The sequence below is a fragment of the Oncorhynchus mykiss genome, unplaced genomic scaffold (assembly GCF_013265735.2).
Source record: "Oncorhynchus mykiss isolate Arlee unplaced genomic scaffold, USDA_OmykA_1.1 un_scaffold_188, whole genome shotgun sequence".
NCBI classification, from domain to species: domain Eukaryota; kingdom Metazoa; phylum Chordata; class Actinopteri; order Salmoniformes; family Salmonidae; genus Oncorhynchus; species Oncorhynchus mykiss.
In genome coordinates, this window is record NW_023493674.1 from 133486 (window position 1) to 159305 (window position 25820).

General features: G+C 50.8%; 1 protein-coding gene across 1 annotated transcript in view; it reads left to right on the top strand.

Annotated features, from left to right (window-relative positions):
- Nucleotides 1-23169: 23169 nt before the first annotated feature.
- LOC110516397 (neurotrophin-3-like) overlaps nucleotides 23170-25820 on the top strand; it is a 119692-nt gene continuing 117041 nt past the window's right edge. Inside the window, exon 1 of the mRNA XM_036972630.1 lies at nucleotides 23170-23348. Coding sequence (XP_036828525.1) covers nucleotides 23331-23348 — 18 coding nt within the window. The 5' untranslated portion in view covers nucleotides 23170-23330. The remainder of the gene's footprint in view (nucleotides 23349-25820) is intronic.

Below are 25820 nucleotides of genomic sequence, written 5' to 3' on the forward strand. Positions count from 1 at the left end.
ATATTTCAAATTGGCTTTTTACCAAATTACCCTATGACAGACCACGTATTCACCCTGCGCACCCTAATTGACAAACAAACAACCCAAAGCAAAGGCAAAGTGTTTTGTTGATTTCAAAAAAGCGTTTGACTCAATTTGGCATGAGGGTCTGCTATACAAATTGATGGAAAGTGATGTTGGGGGAAAACATACAACATTATAAAATCCATGTACACAAATAACAAGTGTGCTGTTAAAATTGGCAAAAAAACACATTTCTTTCCAAAGTGCTGTGGGGTGAGACAGGGATGCAGCTTAAACTTCACCCTCTTCAACATATATATAGAATTGGCGAGGGAACTAGAACAGTCTGCAGCACCCGGCCTTACCCTGCTAGAATCTGAGGTCAAATGTATACTGTTTGCTGATGATCTGGTGCTTCTGTCCCCAACCAAGGAGGGTCTACAGCAGCACCTAGATCTTCTGTACAGATTATGTCAGACCTGGGCCCTGACAGCAAATCTCAGTAAGATAAAAAAAAATTATGTGTTCCAAAAAAGGTCCAGTCGCCAGGACCACAAATACAAATTCCATCTTGACACCGTTGCCCTAGAGCACACAAACAACTATACATACCTCGGCCTAAACATCAGCGCCACAGGTAACTTCAACAAAGCTGTGAACGAGCTGAGAGACAAGGCAAGAAGGGCCCTCTATGTCATCAAAAGGAATGTAAAATTTGACATACCAATTAGGATCTGCCAAAAAAAATACTTGAATCAGTTGTAGAACCCATTGCCCTTTATGGTTGTGAGGTCTATACCCGATACCCGCTAATTATAGAAATCCAGAAAAGAGAAAAGAAACATATGTTTCCCATGTCAATAAAGCACTTGACAGAGACAGAGAGACAGAGAGACAGAGAGACAGAGAGACAGAGACAGAGAGACAAAGAGAGAGAGAGACAGAGACAGAGAGAGAGAGAGAGAGAGAGAGAGAGAGAGACAGAGAGACAGAGACAAAGAGAGAGAGAGAGAGAGACAGAGAGACAGAGACACAGAGACAGAGAGACAGAGAGACAAAGAGAGAGAGAGACAGAGACAGAGAGAGAGAGAGAGAGAGAGAGAGACAGAGACACAGAGACAGAGAGACAGAGAGACAAAGAGAGAGAGAGAGAGAGAGAGAGAGAGAGAGAGACAGAGAGACAGAGACACAGAGACAGAGAGACAGAGAGACAGAGAGACAGAGAGACAGAGAGAGAGAGAGACAGAGAGACAGAGAGAGAGAGAGAGAGAGAGAGACAGAGAGACAGAGACAAAGAGAGAGAGAGACAGAGAGACAGAGAGACAGAGACAGAGAGACAGAGAGACAGAGACACAGAGACAGAGAGACAGAGAGACAAAGAGAGAGAGAGACAGAGAGACAGAGAGACAGAGACACAGAGACACAGAGACAGAGAGACAGAGAGACAAAGAGAGAGAGAGACAGAGACAGAGAGAGAGAGAGAGAGAGAGACAGAGAGACAGAGACAAAGAGAGAGAGAGACAGAGACAGAGAGAGAGAGAGACAGAGACAGAGACAGAGACAAAGAGAGAGAGAGAGAGACAGAGACAGAGAGAGAGAGAGAGAGAGAGAGTTTTCATCAGTTTTCTCCTCACCTCACTCTGTTTATTTATTTGAGCCAAGTAAACCTCCCCTCCTCTCCATTTCCTCCTTTCCCTCGTCTCTCCCTCGCATTCACCCTGTTTAGTTGTCTGTCTCACTGGGCTGGTTGTTGTGAGGCTTGTTGTTGAGAGGTTGTTTGTTGTGAGGCTGTTTGTTATGAGGCTGTTTGTTGCGAAGCTGTTTGTTGTGAGGCTGGTTGTTGTGAGGCTGTTTGTTGAGAGGCTGTTTGTTGTGAGGCTGGTTGTTGTGAGGCTGGTTGTTGAGAGGCTGTTTGTTGTGAGTCTGGTTGTTGTGAGGCTGTTTGTTGTGAGGCTGTTTGTTGTGAGGCTGTTTGTTGAGAGGCTGGCTGTTGTGAGGCTGTTTGTTGTGAGGCTGTTTGTTGTGAGGCTGTTTGTTGTGAGGCTGTCTGTTGTGAGGCTGGTTGTTGTGTGGCTGGTTGTTGTGAGTGGTTGTTGTGAGACAGTTTGTTGTGAGGGTGTTTGTTGTGAGGCTGTTTGTTGTGAGACTGGTTGTTGTGAGGCTGTTTGTTGTGAGGCTGTTTGTTGTGAGGCTGTTTGTTGTGAGTGGTTGTTGTGAGGCTGTTTGTTGTGAGGCTGTTTGTTGTGAGGCTGGTTGTTGTGAAGCTGGTTGTTGTGAAGCTGTTTGTTATGAGGCTGTTTGTTACGAGGCTGTTTGTTGTGAAGCTGGTTGTTGTGAAGCTGGTTGTTGTGAGACTGGTTGTTGTGAAGCTGTTTGTTGTAAGGCTGTTTGTTGTGAGGCTGTTTGTTGTGAAGCTGTTTGTTGTGAGCCTGTTTGTTGTGAGGCTGTTTGTTGTGAAGCTGTTTGTTGTGAGCCTGTTTGTTGTGAGGCTGGTTGTTGTAAGACTGTGTGTATATTTATCTCTGTTAATGTTCTGTTACCACCCTCTTGCTAATAACCAACGAACGTAAACAAAGACTGAAACACACACAGCCAGTAACAAAATATCAACACACACATTACTATAAACTGATATCAACACAAACACACATCAGTATAATCTGATGGTTGTAACAGCCAGTGTTGCTGTTTAGAGAACGAATGGTTATCAAACTGCAAACAAACATTGGGGAACAAACACCAGGTCCATGATGCTGAGGGAACAGGGAAAACACACCAGATCCATGATGCTGAGGGAACACACACCAGGTCCATGATGCTGAGGGAACAGGGAACACACACCAGGTCCATGATGCTGAGGGAACACACACCAGGTCCATGATGCTTAGGGAACAGGGAACACACACCAGGTCCATGATGCTGAGGGAACACACACCAAGTCCATGATGCTGAGGGAACACACACCAGGTCCATGATGCTGAGGGAACACGGAACACACACCAGGTCCATGGTGCTGAGGGAACACACACCAGGTCCATGATGCTGAGGGAACAGGGAACACACACCAGGTCCATGATGCTGAGGGAACACACACCAGGTCCATGGTGATGAGGGAACACACACCAGGTCCATGATGCTGAGGGAACACACACCAGGTCCATGATGCTGAGGGAACACACACCAGGTCCCTGATGCTGAGGGAACACACACCAGGTCCATGATGCTGAGGGAACAAACACCAGGTCCATGGTGCTGAGGGAACACACACCAGGTCCATGGTGCTGAGGGAACACACACCATGTCCATGATGCTGAGAGAACAGGAAACACACACCAGGTCCATGATGCTGAGGGAAGACACACCAGGTCCATGATGCTGAGGGAACACACACCAGGTCCATGATGCTGAGGGTACACACACCAGGTCCATGATGCTGAGGGAACACACACCAGGTCCATGATGCTGAGGGTACACACACCAGGTCCATGATGCTGAGGGAAAAAACACCAGCTCCATGATGCTGAGGGAAGACACACAAGGTCCATGATGCTGAGGGAACACACACCAGGTCCATGATGCTGAGGGAACACACACCAGGTCCATGATGCTGAGGGTACACACACCAGGTCCATGATGCTGAGGGAACACACACCAGGTCCATGATGCTGAGGGTACACACACCAGGTCCATGATGCTGAGGGTACACACACCAGGTCCATGATGCTGAGGAACACACACCAGGTCCATGATTCTGAGGGAACACACACCAGGTCCATGGTGATGAGGGAACACACACCAGGTCCATGATGCTGAGGGAACACACACCAGGTCCATGATGCTGAGGGAACACACACCAGGTCCATGATGCTGAGGGAACACACACCAGGTCCATGATGCTGAGGGAACACACACCAGGTCCATGATGCTGAGGGAACACACACCAGGTCCATGATGCTGAGGGAACACACACCAGGTCCATGATGCTGAGGGAACACACACCAGGTCCATGATGCTGAGGGAACACACACCAGGTCCATGATGCTGAGGGAACACACACCAGGTCAATGATGCTGAGGGAACACACACCAGGTCCATGATGCTGAGGGAACACACACCAGGTCCATGATGCTGAGGGAACACAAACCAGGTCCATGATGCTAAGGGAACACACACCAGGTCCATGATGCTGAGGGAACACACACCAGGTCCATGGTGCTGAGGGAACACACACCAGGTCCATGGTGCTGAGGGAACACACACCAGGTCCATGATGCTGAGGGAACACACATCAGGTCCATGATGCTGAGGGAACAGGGAACAAACACCAGGTCCATGATGCTGAGGGAACACACACCAGGTCCATGATGCTGAGGGAACACACACCAGGTCCATGGTGCTGAGGGAACACACACCAGGTCCATGATGCTGAGGGAACACACACCAGATCCATGGTGCTGAGGGAACACACACCAGGTCCATGATGCTGAGGGAACACACACCAGGTCCATGATGCTGAGGGAACACACACCAGATCCATGGTGCTGAGGGAACACACACCAGGTCCATGATGCTGAGGGAACACACACCAGGTCCATGATGCTGAGGGAACACACACCAGATCCATGGTGCTGAGGGAACACACACCAGGTCCATGATGCTGAGGGAACACACACCAGGTCCATGATGCTGAGAGAACAGGGAACACACACCAGGTCCATGATGCTGAGGGAACACACACCAGGTCCATGGTGATGAGGGAACACACACCAGGTCCATGATGCTGAGGGAACACACACCAGGTCCATGATGCTGAGGGAACACACACCAGGTCCATGATGCTGAGGGAACACACACCAGGTCCATGATGCTGAGGGAACACACACCAGGTCCATGGTGCTGAGGGAACACACACCATGTCCATGGTGCTGAGGGAACACACACCAGGTCAATGATGCTGAGGGAACACACACCAGGTCCATGATGCTGAGAGAACAGGGAACACACACCAGGTCCATGATGCTGAGGGAAGACACACCAGGTCCATGATGCTGAGGGAACACACACCAGGTCCATGATGCTGAGGGAACACACACCAGGTCCATGATGCTGAGGGAACACACACCAGGTCCATGATGCTGAGGGAACACACACCAGGTCCATGATGCTGAGGGAACACACACCAGGTCCATGATGCTGAGGGTACATACACCCGGTCCATGATGCTGAGGGAACAAATACCAGGTCCATGGTGCTGAGGGAACAAATACCAGGTCCATGATGCTGAGGGAACAAACACCAGGTCCATGGTGCTGAGGGAACAAATACTTGGTCCATGATGCTGAGGGAACAAATACCAGGTTCATGGTGCTGAGGGAACAAACACCAGGTCCATGGTGCTGAGGGAACACACACCAGGTCCATGATGCTTAGGGAACAGGGAACACACACCAGGTCCATGATGCTGAGGGAACACACACCAAGTCCATGATGCTGAGGGAACACACACCAGGTCCATGATGCTGAGGGAACACGGAACACACACCAGGTCCATGGTGCTGAGGGAACACACACCAGGTCCATGATGCTGAGGGAACAGGGAACACACACCAGGTCCATGATGCTGAGGGAACACACACCAGGTCCATGGTGATGAGGGAACACACACCAGGTCCATGATGCTGAGGGAACACACAACAGGTCCATGATGCTGAGGGAACACACACCAGGTCCCTGATGCTGAGGGAACACACACCAGGTCCATGATGCTGAGGGAACAAACACCAGGTCCATGGTGCTGAGGGAAGACACACCAGGTCCATGGTGCTGAGGGAACACACACCATGTCCATGATGCTGAGGGTACACACACCAGGTCCATGATGCTGAGGGAACACACACCAGGTCCATGATGCTGAGGGTACACACACCAGGTCCATGATGCTGAGGGAACAAACACCAGGTCCATGATGCTGAGGGAAGACACACAAGGTCCATGATGCTGAGGGAACACACACCAGGTCCATGATGCTGAGGGAACACACACCAGGTCCATGATGCTGAGGGTACACACACCAGGTCCATGATGCTGAGGGAACACACACCAGGTCCATGATGCTGAGGGTACACACACCAGGTCCATGATGCTGAGGGTACACACACCAGGTCCATGATGCTGAGGAACACACACCAGGTCCATGATTCTGAGGGAACACACACCAGGTCCATGATGCTGAGGGAACACACACCAGGTCCATGATGCTGAGGGAACACACACCAGGTCCATGATGCTGAGGGAACACACACCAGGTCCATGATGCTGAGGGAACACACACCAGGTCCATGATGCTGAGGGAACACACACCAGGTCCATGATGCTGAGGGAACACACACCAGGTCCATGATGCTGAGGGAACACACACCAGGTCCATGATGCTGAGGGAACACACACCAGGTCCATGATGCTGAGGGAACACACACCAGGTCCATGATGCTGAGGGAACACACACCAGGTCCATGATGCTGAGGGAACACACACCAGGTCCATGATGCTGAGGGAACACACACCAGGTCCATGATGCTGAGGGAACACACACCAGGTCCATGATGCTGAGGGAACACACACCAGGTCCATGATGCTAAGGGAACACACACCAGGTCCATGATGCTGAGGGAACACACACCAGGTCCATGGTGCTGAGGGAACACACACCAGGTCCATGGTGCTGAGGGAACACACACCAGGTCCATGATGCTGAGGGAACACACACCAGGTCCATGATGCTGAGGGAACAGGGAACAAACACCAGGTCCATGATGCTGAGGGAACACACACCAGGTCCATGATGCTGAGGGAACACACACCAGGTCCATGGTGCTGAGGGAACACACACCAGGTCCATGATGCTGAGGGAACACACACCAGGTCCATGATGCTGAGGGAACACACACCAGGTCCATGATGCTGAGGGAACACACACCAGATCCATGGTGCTGAGGGAACACACACCAGGTCCATGATGCTGAGGGAACACACACCAGGTCCATGATGCTGAGAGAACAGGGAACACACACCAGGTCCATGATGCTGAGGGAACACACACCAGGTCCATGGTGATGAGGGAACACACACCAGGTCCATGATGCTGAGGGAACACACACCAGGTCCATGATGCTGAGGGAACACACACCAGGTCCATGATGCTGAGGGAACACACACCAGGTCCATGATGCTGAGGGAACACACACCAGGTCCATGGTGCTGAGGGAACACACACCATGTCCATGGTGCTGAGGGAACACACACCAGGTCAATGATGCTGAGGGAACACACACCAGGTCCATGATGCTGAGAGAACAGGGAACACACACCAGGTCCATGATGCTGAGGGAAGACACACCAGGTCCATGATGCTGAGGGAACACACACCAGGTCCATGATGCTGAGGGAACACACACCAGGTCCATGATGCTGAGGGAACACACACCAGGTCCATGATGCTGAGGGAACACACACCAGGTCCATGATGCTGAGGGAACACACACCAGGTCCATGATGCTGAGGGTACATACACCCGGTCCATGATGCTGAGGGAACAAATACCAGGTCCATGGTGCTGAGGGAACAAATACCAGGTCCATGATGCTGAGGGAACAAACACCAGGTCCATGGTGCTGAGGGAACAAATACCAGGTCCATGATGCTGAGGGAACAAATACCAGGTTCATGGTGCTGAGGGAACAAACACCAGGTCCATGATGCTGAGGGAACACACACCAGGTCCATGATGCTGAGGGAAGACACACCAGGTCCATGATGCTGAGGGAACACACACCAGGTCCATGATGCTGAGGGAACACACACCAGGTCCATGATGCTGAGGGAACACACACCAGGTCCATGATGCTGAGGGAACACACACCAGGTCCATGATGCTGAGGGAACAAACACCAGGTCCATGATGCTGAGGGAACACACACCAGGTCCATGATGCTGAGGGAAGACACACCAGGTCCATGATGCTGAGGGAACACACACCAGGTCCATGATGCTGAGGGAACACACACCAGGTCCATGATGCTGAGGGAACACACACCAGGTCCATGATGCTGAGGGAACACACACCAGGTCCATGATGCTGAGGGAACACACACCAGGTCCATGATGCTGAGGGAACAGGGAACAAACACCAGGTCCATGATGCTGAGGGAACAAACACCAGGTCCATGATGCTGAGGGAACACACACCAGGTCCATGATGCTGAGGGAACACACACCAGGTCCATGATGCTGAGGGAACAAACACCAGGTCCATGATGCTGAGGGAACACACACCAGGTCCATGATGCTGAGGGAAGACACACCAGGTCCATGATGCTGAGGGAACACACACCAGGTCCATGATGCTGAGGGAACACACACCAGGTCCATGATGCTGAGGGAACACACACCAGGTCCATGATGCTGAGGGAACACACACCAGGTCCATGATGCTGAGGGAACACACACCAGGTCCATGATGCTGAGGGAACAGGGAACAAACACCAGGTCCATGATGCTGAGGGAACAAACACCAGGTCCATGATTCTGAGGGAACACACACCAGGTCCATGATGCTGAGGGAACACACACCAGGTCCATGATGCTGAGGGAACACACACCAGGTCCATGATGCTGAGGGAACACACACCAGGTCCATGATGCTGAGGGAACACACACCAGGTCCATGATGCTGAGGGAACACACACCAGGTCCATGATGCTGAGGGAACACACACCAGGTCAATGATGCTGAGGGAACACACACCAGGTCCATGATGCTGAGGGAACACACACCAGGTCCATGATGCTGAGGGAACACAAACCAGGTCCATGATGCTAAGGGAACACACACCAGGTCCATGATGCTGAGGGAACACACACCAGGTCCATGGTGCTGAGGGAACACACACCAGGTCCATGGTGCTGAGGGAACACACACCAGGTCCATGATGCTGAGGGAACACACATCAGGTCCATGATGCTGAGGGAACAGGGAACAAACACCAGGTCCATGATGCTGAGGGAACACACACCAGGTCCATGATGCTGAGGGAACACACACCAGGTCCATGGTGCTGAGGGAACACACACCAGGTCCATGATGCTGAGGGAACACACACCAGGTCCATGATGCTGAGGGAACACACACCAGGTCCATGATGCTGAGGGAACACACACCAGATCCATGGTGCTGAGGGAACACACACCAGGTCCATGATGCTGAGGGAACACACACCAGGTCCATGATGCTGAGAGAACAGGGAACACACACCAGGTCCATGATGCTGAGGGAACACACACCAGGTCCATGGTGATGAGGGAACACACACCAGGTCCATGATGCTGAGGGAACACACACCAGGTCCATGATGCTGAGGGAACACACACCAGGTCCATGATGCTGAGGGAACACACACCAGGTCCATGATGCTGAGGGAACACACACCAGGTCCATGGTGCTGAGGGAACACACACCATGTCCATGGTGCTGAGGGAACACACACCAGGTCAATGATGCTGAGGGAACACACACCAGGTCCATGATGCTGAGAGAACAGGGAACACACACCAGGTCCATGATGCTGAGGGAAGACACACCAGGTCCATGATGCTGAGGGAACACACACCAGGTCCATGATGCTGAGGGAACACACACCAGGTCCATGATGCTGAGGGAACACACACCAGGTCCATGATGCTGAGGGAACACACACCAGGTCCATGATGCTGAGGGAACACACACCAGGTCCATGATGCTGAGGGTACATACACCCGGTCCATGATGCTGAGGGAACAAATACCAGGTCCATGGTGCTGAGGGAACAAATACCAGGTCCATGATGCTGAGGGAACAAACACCAGGTCCATGGTGCTGAGGGAACAAATACTTGGTCCATGATGCTGAGGGAACAAATACCAGGTTCATGGTGCTGAGGGAACAAACACCAGGTCCATGGTGCTGAGGGAACACACACCAGGTCCATGATGCTTAGGGAACAGGGAACACACACCAGGTCCATGATGCTGAGGGAACACACACCAAGTCCATGATGCTGAGGGAACACACACCAGGTCCATGATGCTGAGGGAACACGGAACACACACCAGGTCCATGGTGCTGAGGGAACACACACCAGGTCCATGATGCTGAGGGAACAGGGAACACACACCAGGTCCATGATGCTGAGGGAACACACACCAGGTCCATGGTGATGAGGGAACACACACCAGGTCCATGATGCTGAGGGAACACACAACAGGTCCATGATGCTGAGGGAACACACACCAGGTCCCTGATGCTGAGGGAACACACACCAGGTCCATGATGCTGAGGGAACAAACACCAGGTCCATGGTGCTGAGGGAACACACACCAGGTCCATGGTGCTGAGGGAACACACACCATGTCCATGATGCTGAGAGAACAGGGAACACACACCAGGTCCATGATGCTGAGGGAAGACACACCAGGTCCATGATGCTGAGGGAACACACACCAGGTCCATGATGCTGAGGGTACACACACCAGGTCCATGATGCTGAGGGAACACACACCAGGTCCATGATGCTGAGGGTACACACACCAGGTCCATGATGCTGAGGGAACAAACACCAGGTCCATGATGCTGAGGGAAGACACACAAGGTCCATGATGCTGAGGGAACACACACCAGGTCCATGATGCTGAGGGAACACACACCAGGTCCATGATGCTGAGGGTACACACACCAGGTCCATGATGCTGAGGGAACACACACCAGGTCCATGATGCTGAGGGAACACACACCAGGTCCATGATGCTGAGGGAACACACACCAGGTCCATGATGCTGAGGGAACACACACCAGGTCCATGATGCTGAGGGAACACACACCAGGTCCATGATGCTGAGGGAACACACACCAGGTCCATGATGCTGAGGGTACATACACCCGGTCCATGATGCTGAGGGAACAAATACCAGGTCCATGGTGCTGAGGGAACAAATACCAGGTCCATGATGCTGAGGGAACAAACACCAGGTCCATGGTGCTGAGGGAACAAATACCAGGTCCATGATGCTGAGGGAACAAATACCAGGTTCATGGTGCTGAGGGAACAAACACCAGGTCCATGGTGCTGAGGGAACAAACACCAGGTCCATGATGCTGAGGGAACAAACACCAGGTCCATGATGCTGAGGGAACACACACCAGGTCCATGATGCTGAGGGAAGACACACCAGGTCCATGATGCTGAGGGAACACACACCAGGTCCATGATGCTGAGGGAACACACACCAGGTCCATGATGCTGAGGGAACACACACCAGGTCCATGATGCTGAGGGAACACACACCAGGTCCATGATGCTGAGGGAACAAACACCAGGTCCATGATGCTGAGGGAACACACACCAGGTCCATGATGCTGAGGGAAGACACACCAGGTCCATGATGCTGAGGGAACACACACCAGGTCCATGATGCTGAGGGAACACACACCAGGTCCATGATGCTGAGGGAACACACACCAGGTCCATGATGCTGAGGGAACACACACCAGGTCCATGATGCTGAGGGAACACACACCAGGTCCATGATGCTGAGGGAACAGGGAACAAACACCAGGTCCATGATGCTGAGGGAACAAACACCAGGTCCATGATGCTGAGGGAACACACACCAGGTCCATGATGCTGAGGGAACACACACCAGGTCCATGATGCTGAGGGAACAAACACCAGGTCCATGATGCTGAGGGAACACACACCAGGTCCATGATGCTGAGGGAAGACACACCAGGTCCATGATGCTGAGGGAACACACACCAGGTCCATGATGCTGAGGGAACACACACCAGGTCCATGATGCTGAGGGAACACACACCAGGTCCATGATGCTGAGGGAACACACACCAGGTCCATGATGCTGAGGGAACACACACCAGGTCCATGATGCTGAGGGAACAGGGAACAAACACCAGGTCCATGATGCTGAGGGAACAAACACCAGGTCCATGATGCTGAGGGAACACACACCAGGTCCATGATGCTGAGGGAACACACACCAGGTCCATGATGCTGAGGGAACACACACCAGGTCCATGATGTTGAGGGTACATACACCCGGTCCATGATGCTGAGGGAACAAACACCAGGTCCATGGTGTTGAGGGAACAAACAGCAGGTGCTGAGGGAACAGGGAACAAACAGCAGGTCCATGGTGCTGAGGGATCAGGGAACAAACAGCAGGTCCATGGTGCTGAGGGATCAGGGAACAAACAGCAGGTCCATGGTGCTGAGGGAGCAGTGAACAAACAGCAGGTCCATGGTGCTGAGGGAACAGGGAACAAACAGCAGGTCCATGGTGCTGAGGGAACAGGGAACAAACAGCAGGTCCATGGTGCTGAGGGAACAGGGAACAAACACCAGGTCCATGGTGCTGAGGGAACAAAGACCAGGTCCTTGGTGCTGAAGGAACAATCACCAGGTCCATGGTGCTGAAGGAACAGGGAACAAGCAGCAGGTCCATGGTGCTGAGGGAACAAACATCAGGTCCATGGTGCTGATAGAACAGGGAACAAACAGCAGGTCCATGGTGCTGAGGGAACAAGGAACAAACATTAGGTCCATGGTGCTGAGAAAAGGGGTGTTTATAAAGTTTATGTTTATAAATTATTATAACAGTTGACATAACAGTATTGTTGTGCAACAAGCCCCAATTTATTTAAATAGTTATGTAACTTGTGAATGAATGAGCTGGATTCTTACCACTTGCTGGGATACTATATTAAAACACTAGTAGTTTACTACATGTACTACGGGAGAGCACTGCTCAGGCCTGTTCTATTACATGTACTACGGTAGAGCACTGTCCAGGCCTGTTCTACTACATGTACTACGGTAGAGCCCTGCTCAGGCCTGTTCTACTACATGTACTACGGTAGAGCACTGCCCAGGCCTGTTCTACTACATGTACTACGGTAGAGCCCTGCTCAGGCCTGTTCTACTACATGTACTACGGTAGAGCACTGCCCAGGCCTGTTCTACTACATGTACTACGGTAGAGAGCTGCTCAGGCCTGTTCTACTACAGGAACTACGGTAGAGCACTGCTCAGGCCTGTTCTATTAGATGTACTATGGTAGAGCACTGTTCAGGCCTGTTCTACTACAGGTACTACGGTAGAGCACTGATCAGGCCTGTTCTACTACATGTACTATGGTAGAGCACTGTCCAGGCCTGTTCTACTACATGTACTACGGTAGAGCACTGCTCAGGCCTGTCCTACTACATGTACTACGGTAGAGCCCTGCTCAGGCCTGTTCTACTACATGTACTACGGTAGAGCGCTGCCTAGGCCTGTTCTACTACATGTACTACGGTAGAGCACTGCTCAGGCCTGTTCTACTACATGTACTACGGTAGAGCGCTGCCAAGGCCTGTTCTACTACATGTACTACGGTAGAGCACTGCTCAGGCCTGTCCTACTACATGTACTACGGTAGAGCCCTGCTCAGGCCTGTTCTACTACATGTACTACGGTAGAGGACTGCCCAGGCCTGTTCTACTACATGTACTACGGTAGAGCGCTGCCAAGGCCTGTTCTACTACACGTACTACGGTAGAGCACTGCCCAGGCCTGTTCTACTACATGTACTACGGTAGAGCACTGCTCAGGCCTGTTCTACTACATGTACTACGGTAGAGCACTGTCCAGGCCTGTTCTACTACATGTACTACGGTAGAGCACTGCCCAGGCCTGTTCTACTACATGTACTACGGTAGAGCACCGCCCAGGCCTGTTCTACTACATGTACTACGGTAGAGCGCTGCTCAGGCCTGTTCTACTACATGTACTACAGTAGAGCACTGCCTAGGCCTGTTCTACTACATGTACTATGGTAGAGCGCTGCCTAGGCCTGTTCTACTACATGTACTACGGTAGAGCGCTGCCTAGGCCTGTTCTACTACATGTACTATGGTAGAGCGCTGCCTAGGCCTGTTCTACTACATGTACTATGGTAGAGCACTGTTCAGGCCTGTTCAACAACAGGTACTACGGTAGAGCCCTGCTCAGGTCTGTTCTACTACATGTACTACGGTAGAGCGCTGCTCAGGCCTGTTCTACTACATGTACTATGGTAGAGCACTGTTCAGGCCTGTTCTACTACAGGAACTACGGTAGAGCACTGCTCAGGCCTGTTCTATTAGATGTACTATGGTAGAGCACTGTTCAGGCCAGTTCTACTACAGGTACTACGGTAGAGCACTGATCAGGCCTGTTCTACTACATGTACTATGGTAGAGCACTGTCCAGGCCTGTTCTACTACATGTACTACGGTAGAGCACTGCTCAGGCCTGTCCTACTACATGTACTACGGTAGAGCCCTGCTCAGGCCTGTTCTACTACATGTACTACGGTAGAGCGCTGCCTAGGCCTGTTCTACTACATGTACTACGGTAGAGCACTGCTCAGGCCTGTCCTACTACATGTACTACGGTAGAGCCCTGCTCAGGCCTGTTCTACTACATGTACTACGGTAGAGGACTGCCCAGGCCTGTTCTACTACATGTACTACGGTAGAGCGCTGCCAAGGCCTGTTCTACTACACGTACTACGGTAGAGCACTGCCCAGGCCTGTTCTACTACATGTACTACGGTAGAGCACTGCTCAGGCCTGTTCTACTACATGTACTACGGTAGAGCACTGTCCAGGCCTGTTCTACTACATGTACTACGGTAGAGCACTGCCCAGGCCTGTTCTACTACATGTACTACGGTAGAGCACTGCCCAGGCCTGTTCTACTACATGTACTACGGTAGAGCGCTGCTCAGGCCTGTTCTACTACATGTACTACAGTAGAGCACTGCCTAGGCCTGTTCTACTACATGTACTATGGTAGAGCGCTGCCTAGGCCTGTTCTACTACATGTACTACGGTAGAGCGCTGCCTAGGCCTGTTCTACTACATGTACTACGGTAGAGCGCTGCCTAGGCCTGTTCTACTACATGTACTATGGTAGAGCACTGTTCAGGCCTGTTCTACAACAGGTACTACGGTAGAGCACTGATCAGGCCTGTTCTACTACATGTACTATGGTAGAGCACTGTCGAGGCCTGTTCTACTACATTTACTAAGGTAGATCCCTGCTAGGCGCTGCCTAGGCCTACAGTAGAGCGCTGCCTAGGCCTGTTCTACTACATGTACTACGGTAGAGCACTGCTCAGGCCTGTTCTACTACATGTACTACGGTAGAGCACTGCTCAGGCCTGTTCTACTACATGTACTACGGTAGAGCGCTGCTCAGGCCTGTTCTACTACATGTACTATGGTAGAGCACTGTTCAGGCCTGTCCTACTACATGTACTACGGTAGAGCACTGCTCAGGCCTGTTCTACTACATGTACTACGGTAGAGCAATGCCCAGGCCTGTTCTACTACATGTACTATAGTAGAGCACTGCTCAGGCCTGTCCTACTACATGTACTACGGTAGAGCGCTGCCTAGGCCTGTTCTACTACAGGTACTACGGTAGAGCACCCACCAGGCCTGTTCTACTACATGTACTACGGTAGAGCACTGTTCAGGCCTGTTCTACTACATGTACTACGGTAGATCCCTGCTAGGCGCTGCCTAGGCCTACAGTAGAGCGCTGCCTAGGCCTGTTCTACTACATGTACTACGGTAGAGCACTCTTCAGGCCTGTTCTACTACATGTACTACGGTAGAGCGCTGCCAAGGCCTGTTCTACTACATGTACTACGGTAGAGCACTGCCCAGGCCTGTCCTACTACATGTACTACGGTAGAGCACTGCTCAGGCCTGTTCTACTACATGTACTACGGTAGAGCACTGCTCAAGCCAGTTCTACTACATGTACTACGGTAGAGCGCTGCCAAGGCCTGTTCTACTACATGTACTACGGTAGAGCACTGCCCAGGCCTGTCCTACTACATGTACTACGGTAGAGCACTACCCAGGCCTGTTCTACTACATGTACTACGGTAGAGCACTGCCCAGGCCTGTTCTACTACATGTACTACGGTAGAGCACTGTCCAGGCCTGTTCTACTACATGTACTACGGTAGAGCACTGCCCAGGCCTGTCCTACTGCATGTACTACGGTAGAGCCCTGCTCAGGCCTGTTCTACTACATGTACTACGGTAGAGCGCTGCTCAGGCCTGTTCTACTACATGTACTACGGTAGAGCACTGCTCAGGCCTGTTCTACTACATGTACTACAGTAGAGCACTGCTCAGGCCTGTTCTACTACATGTACTACGGTAGAGCACTGCTCAGGCCTGTTCTACTACATGTACTACAGTAGAGCACTGTCCAGGCCTGTTCTACTACATGTACTACGGTAGAGCGCTGCCTAGGCCTGTTCTACTACATGTACTACGGTAGAGCGCTGCTCAGGCCTGTTCTACTACATGTACTACGGTAGAGCACTCTTCAGGCCTGTTCTACTACATGTACTACGGTAGAGCACTGCTCAGGCCTGTTCTAGTACAGGTACTACGGTAGAGCACTCTTCAGGCCTGTTCTACTACATGTACTACGGTAGAGCGCTGCTCAGGCCTGTTCTACTACCGGTACTACGGTAGAGCACTCTTCAGGCCTGTTCTACTACAGGTACTACGGTAGAGCACTGCCCAGGCCTGTTCTACTACAGGTACTACGGTAGAGCGCTGCCCAGGCCTGTTCTACTACATGTACTACGGTAGAGCGCTGCCCAGGCCTGTTCTACTACATGTACTACGGTAGAGCACTGCCCAGGCCTGTTCTACTACAGGTACTACGGTAGAGCCCTGCTCAGGCCTGTTCTACTACATGTACTACGGTAGAGCACTGCCCAGGCCTGTTCTACTACATGTACTACGGTAGAGCGCTGCCCAGGCCTGTTCTACTACATGTACTACGGTAGAGCGCTGCTCAGGCCTGCAGTCTGTAATCTAGCTGACCTCTGTCTCTTATGTTCCAGCCTTTCCACTGGCTGCTGTCCAGACCATAGAGATAGGGACAGGATGTAGATGGTTGTAACCCCTTTGAGCATGGACGTTGCCTTTGAGGGCTTCCAGCATTTTAAAGTAGTCAACTGTGTGAGGATTCCTATAGGTTGGTGCATGGTGCATCAGTCAATGATCAGAGCATTGTTTTCTTCTTCAAATTGGGTTGCTTACGATTTGGAAATGGCTTTATGCTATATCACAGCCATCTAGTGGTTATGATAGAGCTAGCAAGAAAGGCATTTCACTGCACTTGTGCATGTAACATTAAAACTTCGATTGGATTTGAAAACTGAACTTGAAATAATAAATGAATGACACGATTTGGTTCAGGACTCAAGCACTGCAGGTGGCGGTACATCACCAATATTAGCTTTATGTATTTAAAAAAAGACTACTTTAAAATGGAGATAGCGTCAATGGTGCTGCTCATGCTGTCACAGATGCCTTTATGGTAAAGATACAAAGATGAGTCCTCAATAAGGGATTGATGGCCATGCTGGCCTCTTCCTTCCCATCTTCCTCCCCTCTCCCTACCTCTCTTCCTCTCCCTACCTCTCTTCCTCTCCCTTCCTCTCTCCTCTCCCTTCCTCTCCCTTCCTCTCTCCTCTCCCTTCCTCTCCCTTCCTCTCCCTTCCTCTCTCCTCTCCCTTCCTCTCTCCTCTCCCTTCCTCTATCCTCTCCCTTCCTCTCTTCCTCTCCCTTCCTCTCTCCTCTCCCTTCCTCTCTCCTCTCCCTTCCTCTCTCCTCTCCTCTCCCTTCCTCTCTCCTCTCCCTTCCTCTCTTCCTCTCCCTTCTTCTCTCCTCTCCCTTCCTCTCTCCTCTCCCTTCCCCTCTCCTCTCCCTTCCTCTCTCCTCTCCCTCTCGTCAACACTGATACATATTTGATGATGGTAGTTCAGACCACAGTGATATTTATGAGTGAATCAGGTTGACGCCTGGCAGAGGGCTGGGGAGAGGAGCTTAGGGGTGGAGAGAGGAGTGGGGTTTAGGGTTAGGGTGGGGGGGCTGGGTTATGAGGAGTGGGAAGGGGGGTTAGGCTGGGGCTGGGGAGGCTGGGTGAGAATCTTGGGAAGGGGGCTTAGGGTTCAGGTGGGGCTGGGGGGGCTGGGTTATAGGAGTGGAATTGGGGTTCGGCTGGGGAGGCTGGGTGAGAATCTTAGGAAGGGGGCTTTGGGTTCAGATGGGGCTGGGGGGGCTGGGTGAGAGGAGTGGAAGGGGGGTTAGGGTGGGGTTGGGGAAACTGGGAAGAAGAGTGGGAAGGGGAGGGTAGGGTGGGGCTGGGGAGGCAGGGTGAGAAGAGTGGGAAGGGGGGGATAGGGTGGGGCTGGGGAGGCAGGGTGAGAAGAGTGGGAAGGGAGGGTGGGGCTGGGTGGGCAGGGTGAGAAGAGTGGGAAGGGAGGGTTAGGGTGGGGCTGGGGGGGCAGGGTGAGAAGAGTGGGATGGGGAGGGTAGGGTGGGGCTGGGGGGGCAGGGTGAAAAGAGTGGGAAGGGGAGGGTTAGCGTGGGGCTGGGGGGCTGGGTGAGAAGAGTGGGAAGGGAGGGTTATGGTGGGGCTGGGGGGGCTGGGTGAGAAGAGTGGGAAGAGAGGGTTAGGGTGGGGCTGGGGGGGCAGGGTGAGAAGAGTGGGATGGGGAGGGTAGGGTGGGGCTGGGGGGGCAGGGTGAAAAGAGTGGGAAGGGGAGGGTTAGCGTGGGGCTGGGGGGCTGGGTGAGAAGAGTGGGAAGGGAGGGTTAGGGTGGGGCTGGGTGAGAAGAGTGGGAAGGGAGGATTAGGGTGGGGCTGGGGGGGCTGGGTGAGAAGAGTGGGAAGGGGAGGGTAGGGTGGGGCTGGGGGGGCAGGGTGAAAAGAGTGGGAAGGGGAGGGTTAGGGTGGGGCTGGGGGGCTGGGTGAGAAGAGTGGGAAGGGAGGGTAGGGTGGGGCTAGGGGGGCTGGGTGAGGAGAGTGGGAAGAGAGGGTTAGGGTTCAGTTGGGGCTGGAGAGAGAGAGGGAGAGGTGAGAGAAGAGGGGAGAGAAGGTTGGGGCTAGCAGAATGGACTTCTCTAGAGCATACAATTTTGTCTCTAGAGCATACAAACATGTCTTCGAAGTGAGATGTTGAATGTAGTTATTACTGGAAGCTGCTCATTCTGGTCTGCTGACCTGACACACGCACGCACGCACGCACACACACACACACACACACACACACACACACACACACACACACAAACAAACAAACAAATAGACAACCAGTAGAGTCCTGATAGATACCAGTAGAGTCCTGATAGATACCAGTAGAGTCCTGATTGATAGCAGCAGAGTCCTGATAGATACCAGTAGAGTCCTGATTGATAGCAGCAGAGTCCTGATTGATAGCAGCAGAGTCCTGATAGATACCAGTAGAGTCCTGATTGATAGCAGCAGAGTCCTGATAGATACCAGTAGAGTCCTAATTGATACCAGTAGAGTCCTGATAGATACCAGCAGAGTCCTGGTAGAAACCAGTAGAGTCCTGATAGATATCAGTAGAGTCCTGATAGATACCAGTAGAGTCCTGATTGATAGCAGCAGAGTCCTGATAGATACCAGTAGAGTCCTGATAGATAGCAGCAGAGTCCTGATAGATACCAGTAGAGTCCTGATAGATACCAGTAGAGTCCTGATAGATACCAGTAGAGTCCTGATAGATACCAGTAGAGTCCTGATAGATACCAGTAGAGTCCTGATAGATACCAGTAAAGGCCTGATAGATACCAGTAGCGTCATGAGTGATACGAGTGTCCTGGATGTTAGGGTTAGTGATAGCCCTGGATGTTAGGGTTAGTGATAGCCCTGGATGTTAGGGTTAGTGATAGCCCTGGATGTTAGGGTTAGTGATAGCCCTGGATGTTATAGTGATAGCCCTGGATGTTAGTGATAGCCCTGGATGTTAGGGTTAGTGATAGCCCTGGATGTTAGGGTTAGTGATAGCCCTGGATGTTAGGGTTAGTGATAGCCCTGGATGTTAGGGTTAGTGATAGCCCTGGATGTTACTGTTAGTGATAGCCCTGGATGTTAGGGTTAGTGATAGCCCTGGATGTTATTGATAGCCCTGGATGTTATGGTTAGTGATAGCCCTGGATGTTAGGGTTCGTGATAGCCCTGGATGTTAGGGTTAGGGAGAGCCCTGGATGTTAGGGTTAGTGATAGCGCTGGATGTTAGGGCTAGTTATAGCCCTGGATGTTAGGGTTTGTGAGAACCCTGGATGTTAGGGTTAGTGATAGCCCTGGATGTTCATGGTTTGTGATAGCCCTGGATGTTTGTGAGAACCCTTGATGTTAGGGTTTGTGATAGCCCTGGATGTTAGTGATAGCCCTGGATGTTAGGGTTAGTGATAGCCCTGGATGTTAGGGTTTGTGATAGCCCTGGATGTTAGGGTTAGTGATAGCCCTGGATGTTAGGGTTAGTGAGAACCCTGGATGTTAGGGTTAGTGATAGCCCTGGATGTTCATTGTTTGTGATAGCCCTGGATGTTTGTGAGAACCCTTGATGTTAGGGTTTGTGATAGCCCTGGATGTTAGTGATAGCCCTGGATGTTAGGGTTAGTGATAGCCCTGGATGTTAGGGTTAGTGAGAGCCCTGTATGTTTGTAAGAACCCTAGATGTTAGGGTTTGTGATAGCCCTGGATGTTAGGGTGTGTATTAGCCCTGGATGTTAGGGTTTGTGATAGCCCTGGATGTTAGAATTTGTGATAGCCCTGGATGTTTGTGATAGCCCTGGATGTTAGGGTTATTGATATCCCTGGATGTTAGGGTTAGTGAGAGCCCTGGATGTTTGTGATGGCCATTCATGTTAGTGATAGCCCTGGATTTTAGTGATAGCCCTGGATTTTAGGGTTTGTGATAGCCCTGGATGTTAGGGTTAGTAAGAGCACTGGATGTTAGAGTTAGTAAGAGCCCTGGATGTTAGGGTTAGTGATAGCCCTGGATGTTAGGGTTAGTGATAGCCCTGGATGTTAGGGTTCGTGATAGCCCTGGATGTTAGGGTTTGTGATAGCCCTGGATGTTAGGGTTAGTGAGAGCCTGGATGTTAGGGTTAGCCCTTGATGTTAGGGTTTGTGAGAGCCCTGGATGGGTTAATGATAGCCCTGGATGTTAGGGTTAGTGATAGCCCTGGATGTTAGGGTTAGTGAAAGCCCTGGATGTTAGGGTTAGTGAGAGCCCTGGATTTTAGGGTTTGTGATAGACCAGGATGTTAGGGTTAGTGAGAGCCCTGGATGTTAGGGTTAGTGATAGCCCTGGATGTTAGGATTTGTGATAGCCATTCATGTTAGTGATAGCCCTGGATGTTTGTGATAGCCCTGGATGTTAGGGTTTGTGATAGCCCTGGATGTTAGGGTTAGTGATAGCCCTGGATGTTATGGTGTGTGATAGCCCTGGATGTTAGGGTTAGTGAGAGCCCTGGATGTTAGGGTTTGTGATAGCCCTGGATGTTAGTTATAGCCCTGGATGTTAGTGATAGCCCTGGATGTTAAGGAGAGCCCTGGATGTTAGGGTTAGTGAGATCCATGGATGTTAGGGTTTGTGATAGCCTTAGATGTTAAGGTTGTGGAGAGCCCTGGATGTTAGGGTTGTAGAGAGCCCTGGATGTTAGGGTGTGTGATAGCCCTGGATGTTAGGGTTAGTGAGAGCCCTGGATGTTAGGGTTTGTGATAGCCCTGGATGTTAGTTATAGCCCTGGATGTTAGTGATAGCCCTGGATGTTAAGGAGAGCCCTGGATGTTAGGGTTAGTGAGATCCATGGATGTTAGGGTTTGTGATAGCCTTAGATGTTAAGGTTGTGGAGAGCCCTGGATGTTAGGGTTGTGGAGAGCCCTGGATGTTAGGGTTAGTGATAGCCCTGGATGTTAGGGTTTGTGTTAGCCCTGGATGTTAGGGTTCGTGATAGCCCTGGATGTTAGGGTTTGTGATAGCCCTGGATGTTAGGGTTAGTGATAGCCCTGGCTGTTAGGGAGAGCCCTGGATGTTAGGGTTAGTGATATCCCTGGATGTTAGGGTTAGAGAGACCCCTGGATGTTAGGGTTAGTGATAGCCCTGGATGTTAGGGTTAGTGATAGCCCTGGATGTTAGGGTTTGTGAGAACCCTGGATGTTAGGGTTAGTGATAGCCCTTGATGTTCATGGTTTGTGATAGCCCTGGATGTTTGTGAGAACCCTTGATGTTAGGGTTTGTGATAGCCCTGGATGTTAGTGATAGCCCTGGATGTTAGGGTTAGTGATAGCCCTGGATGTTAGTGATAGCCCTGGATGTTAGGGTTAGTGATAGCCCTTGATGTTAGGGTTTGTGATAGCCCTGGATGTTAGTGATAGCCCTGGATGTTAGGGTTAGTGAGAGCCCTGTATGTTTGTAAGAACCCTGGATGTTAGGGTTTGTGATAGCCCTGGATGTTAGGGTTTGTGATAGCCCTGGATGTTAGAATTTGTGATAGCCCTGGATGTTAGGGTTAGTGATAGCCCTGGATGTTAGGGTTAGTGATAGCCCTGGATGTTAGGGTTAGTGAGAGCCTGGATGTTAGGGTTAGCCCTGGATGTTAGGGTTAGTGATAGCCCTGGATGTTAGGTTTAGTGATAGCCCTGGATGTTAGGGTTAGTGATAGCCCTCGATGTTGGGGTTAGTGAGAGCCCTGGATGTTAGGGATAGTGATAGCCCTGGATGTTAGGGTTAGTGAGAGCCCTGGATGTTAGGGTTAGTGAGAGCCCTGGATGTTTGTGATAGGGAGAGCCTTACTGTATATGCAGGAGTTAGTTATCGGTATCTGTCCTAGTCGATGTCCATAGCTCCGACGGGCAGGCGTCTGCCTCTCTAAAGCACATAGGCCAGCAGCCATCTGTCCGTCAGAGCTGCAGATTACGAATGCAACCAGAGAGAGAGACACAGAGAGAGAGACACACACAGAGAGAGAGAGAGACATAGAGAGAGAGAGAGAGAGAGGGAGAGAGAGAGAGAGAGAGAGAGAGAGAGGGAGAGAGAGAGAGAGAGAGAGATAGAGAGAGAGAGAGAGTGAGACACACACAGAGAGAGAGAGAGAGACATAGAGAGAGAGAGAGTGAGAAAGAGAGAGAGAGAGAAAGAGAGAGACACACACACACACAGAGAGAGAGAGAGAGAGAGAGAGAGAGAGAGAGAGAGAGAGAGAGATCACTACTCTCTTCGGGAAAGCAGGACTGTAGTAGCACGCATAGGCGGTGCGCTTTAAAGTGGGAAGTTTCGAAAAGGATTCTGTATATATCAGCACCTCCATGTCGGCTCTGCTGGATATTTACACACCGATGCTATGGTTACCTTTATTACGGTAAGACACGTTTACAAAACAACTTTACTGGCTCAACTGATATTGTTTTGATTTGTAACTCAGTCGCTGTGACACGACCGTGTCTTGAGTGACAGACCGAGCGGCGTCTTTCAAGGAGAACGTGGAATTAAAACGAGGAAAACAACGAAAGAGTGAAATATATCAACCTGATCTGTTGTGAAGTTGGTAGCTACCGTTGCAGCTGATATAGTACAGGTTGTACTGTTGTAAAACTGTTCTAAAACCACATCTAAACGTATGGTTTGGATACATGGAAGGGATTGAATTATAAATTATATATTTCCTTCAATACGACAGTTGAATAATAGCCTAGTATTGTGTAGAATGTGTTTTGAGGCTCGGTAAAGGAAGTCCATCATATGGGTAGACCCAGTCGGAATGTGTAACGCTATGCGCTGAGCGCTGCCCCGGGGGTGAACAGAAAACCAGTACGGGCAAATTCACTCCTTACCTCCCCGGAATACACTCCTTCTATACCTCAGGTAGACAATAGACAGGGCTGGTCTGCGGCTCAGCTATTCCAACACGTAGCCTGCCATACACACATTATTATATTATGTTCAACGGAAGAATGTGAAGTAGACTACTGTACATAGAGTGGATATGTTGTGGAATTCCTGGTCGCGCTTTAAATGAACGAAATCAAACATCCAACTTCCCTGACGCCCTCAGAGGGGAAATAAAGTCAGTGTGGCTCTACAACTGAAACAATAAAGCATGATGCGTTCAGCCTGTCAATCTGTCAGCGTGTCTGTCAGCTCAACAGTCTTTGTGCATGAGAAAGTGAACATTATAATTAGAGCCAACGGGCACCTTGTCCCGGGAAACATTTGCGGCTGCGTGATGCGCAGTGAATGAGTTATTTGAATGTTATAATGTGGAATGCCCTAAACACAGACAGAGATAGCAGACAATCCCTGAAATGGATAATCCCGCAAATCTGAGGAATAGATGGGATTGGCTATTGCCCTGGCTCGGGTGGTGGTGAAGTGTTAATAAGGGAGAGAGAAGCGGTTCCCTGGTAGTTTGATCGGTCTGACCGGGCCTCCACCGCAGCGTCGGGGTGGTCCTGTGTCTGGTACAGCGCTGTAGGGATTCTACTACTATTCAGACTACAGACCTATACGCATCTGTCAAATACTGGCTTTGATGCAGAGCGCATCTGATTTGAGGAGGACTGGGAATTAAGATGAGTGGTTCAACAGGGCAGAACATGGCCACAGCATAGGCTACACCAGTACAGTACTGCACAGCCTGGCTCTGTGCTACAGTAACCTCACCACAGAGCCAGTAGCTGGCAGGCCTCGGCTACCACACCATGTCCACATTACTGTAGCCCACACCACGTCATAGTCAACTCAATCATGCTCTCCTCAAATGGTCACTTCCAATCTCTGTGAGGGTTTGTGTTGAAAAAGAATTAGATTTACATGTGAAATTTCAATAACAAGTATCAATTCCACACAAAATATTGAAGGCCTAGATTCAATCAGATCAAGAGTTAACTAGCGATAGTAAACACTGGCATAGGGATATTTTGGTGGTGTTGAGGTTGGAGTTATCCAATTGGTTAGCAGCTGCTCTTGGGATCAAGCCACACGCCCACACCCCTCCCACTCGCGTTAGAAAGTGTAGGCAGGCTATTTAAGCAATAAGGCCGATGACGTGTGGTATGTGGTCAACATAACACAATGCGGAGTCCCTGGACACAGCCTTTAGCCGTGGTATACTGACCATATACCACAAACCCCTGAGGTGCCTTATTGCTGTTATAAACTGGTAACTAGCATAATTAGACCAGTAAATAGTACGTTTTTTTATACCAATGGTATATGGTGTAATATACCACGGCTTTCAGCCAATCAGCATTCAGGGCTTGAACCACCCAGTTTATAAATATAAATAATTACGCTCAAATGGAAAAGTCCTGAAAGGAAATGATGATGATGTCTATGATCCCAATCAAATCAAATCAAAGTGTATTTGTGCCCCGAATACAACAGTGAAATGCTGACTGACACTGGAGCACTGGTTACTTACAGGCTCTAACCAACAGTGAAATGCTGACTGACACTGGAGCACTGGTTACTTACAGGCTCTAACCAACAGGGAAATGCTGACTGACACTGGAGCACTGGTTACTTACAGGCTCTAACCAACAGGGAAATGCTGACTGACACTGGAGCACTGGTTACTGACAGGCTCTAACCAACAGGGAAATGCTGACTGACACTGGAGCACTGGTTACTTACAGGCTCTAACCAACAGGGAAATGCTGACTGACACTGGAGCACTGGTTACTTACAGGCTCTAACCAACAGTGAAATGCTGACTGACACTGGAGCACTGGTTACTTACAGGCTCTAACCAACAGTGAAATGCTGACTGACACTGGAGCACTGGTTACTTACAGGCTCTAACCAACAGGGAAATGCTGACTGACACTGGAGC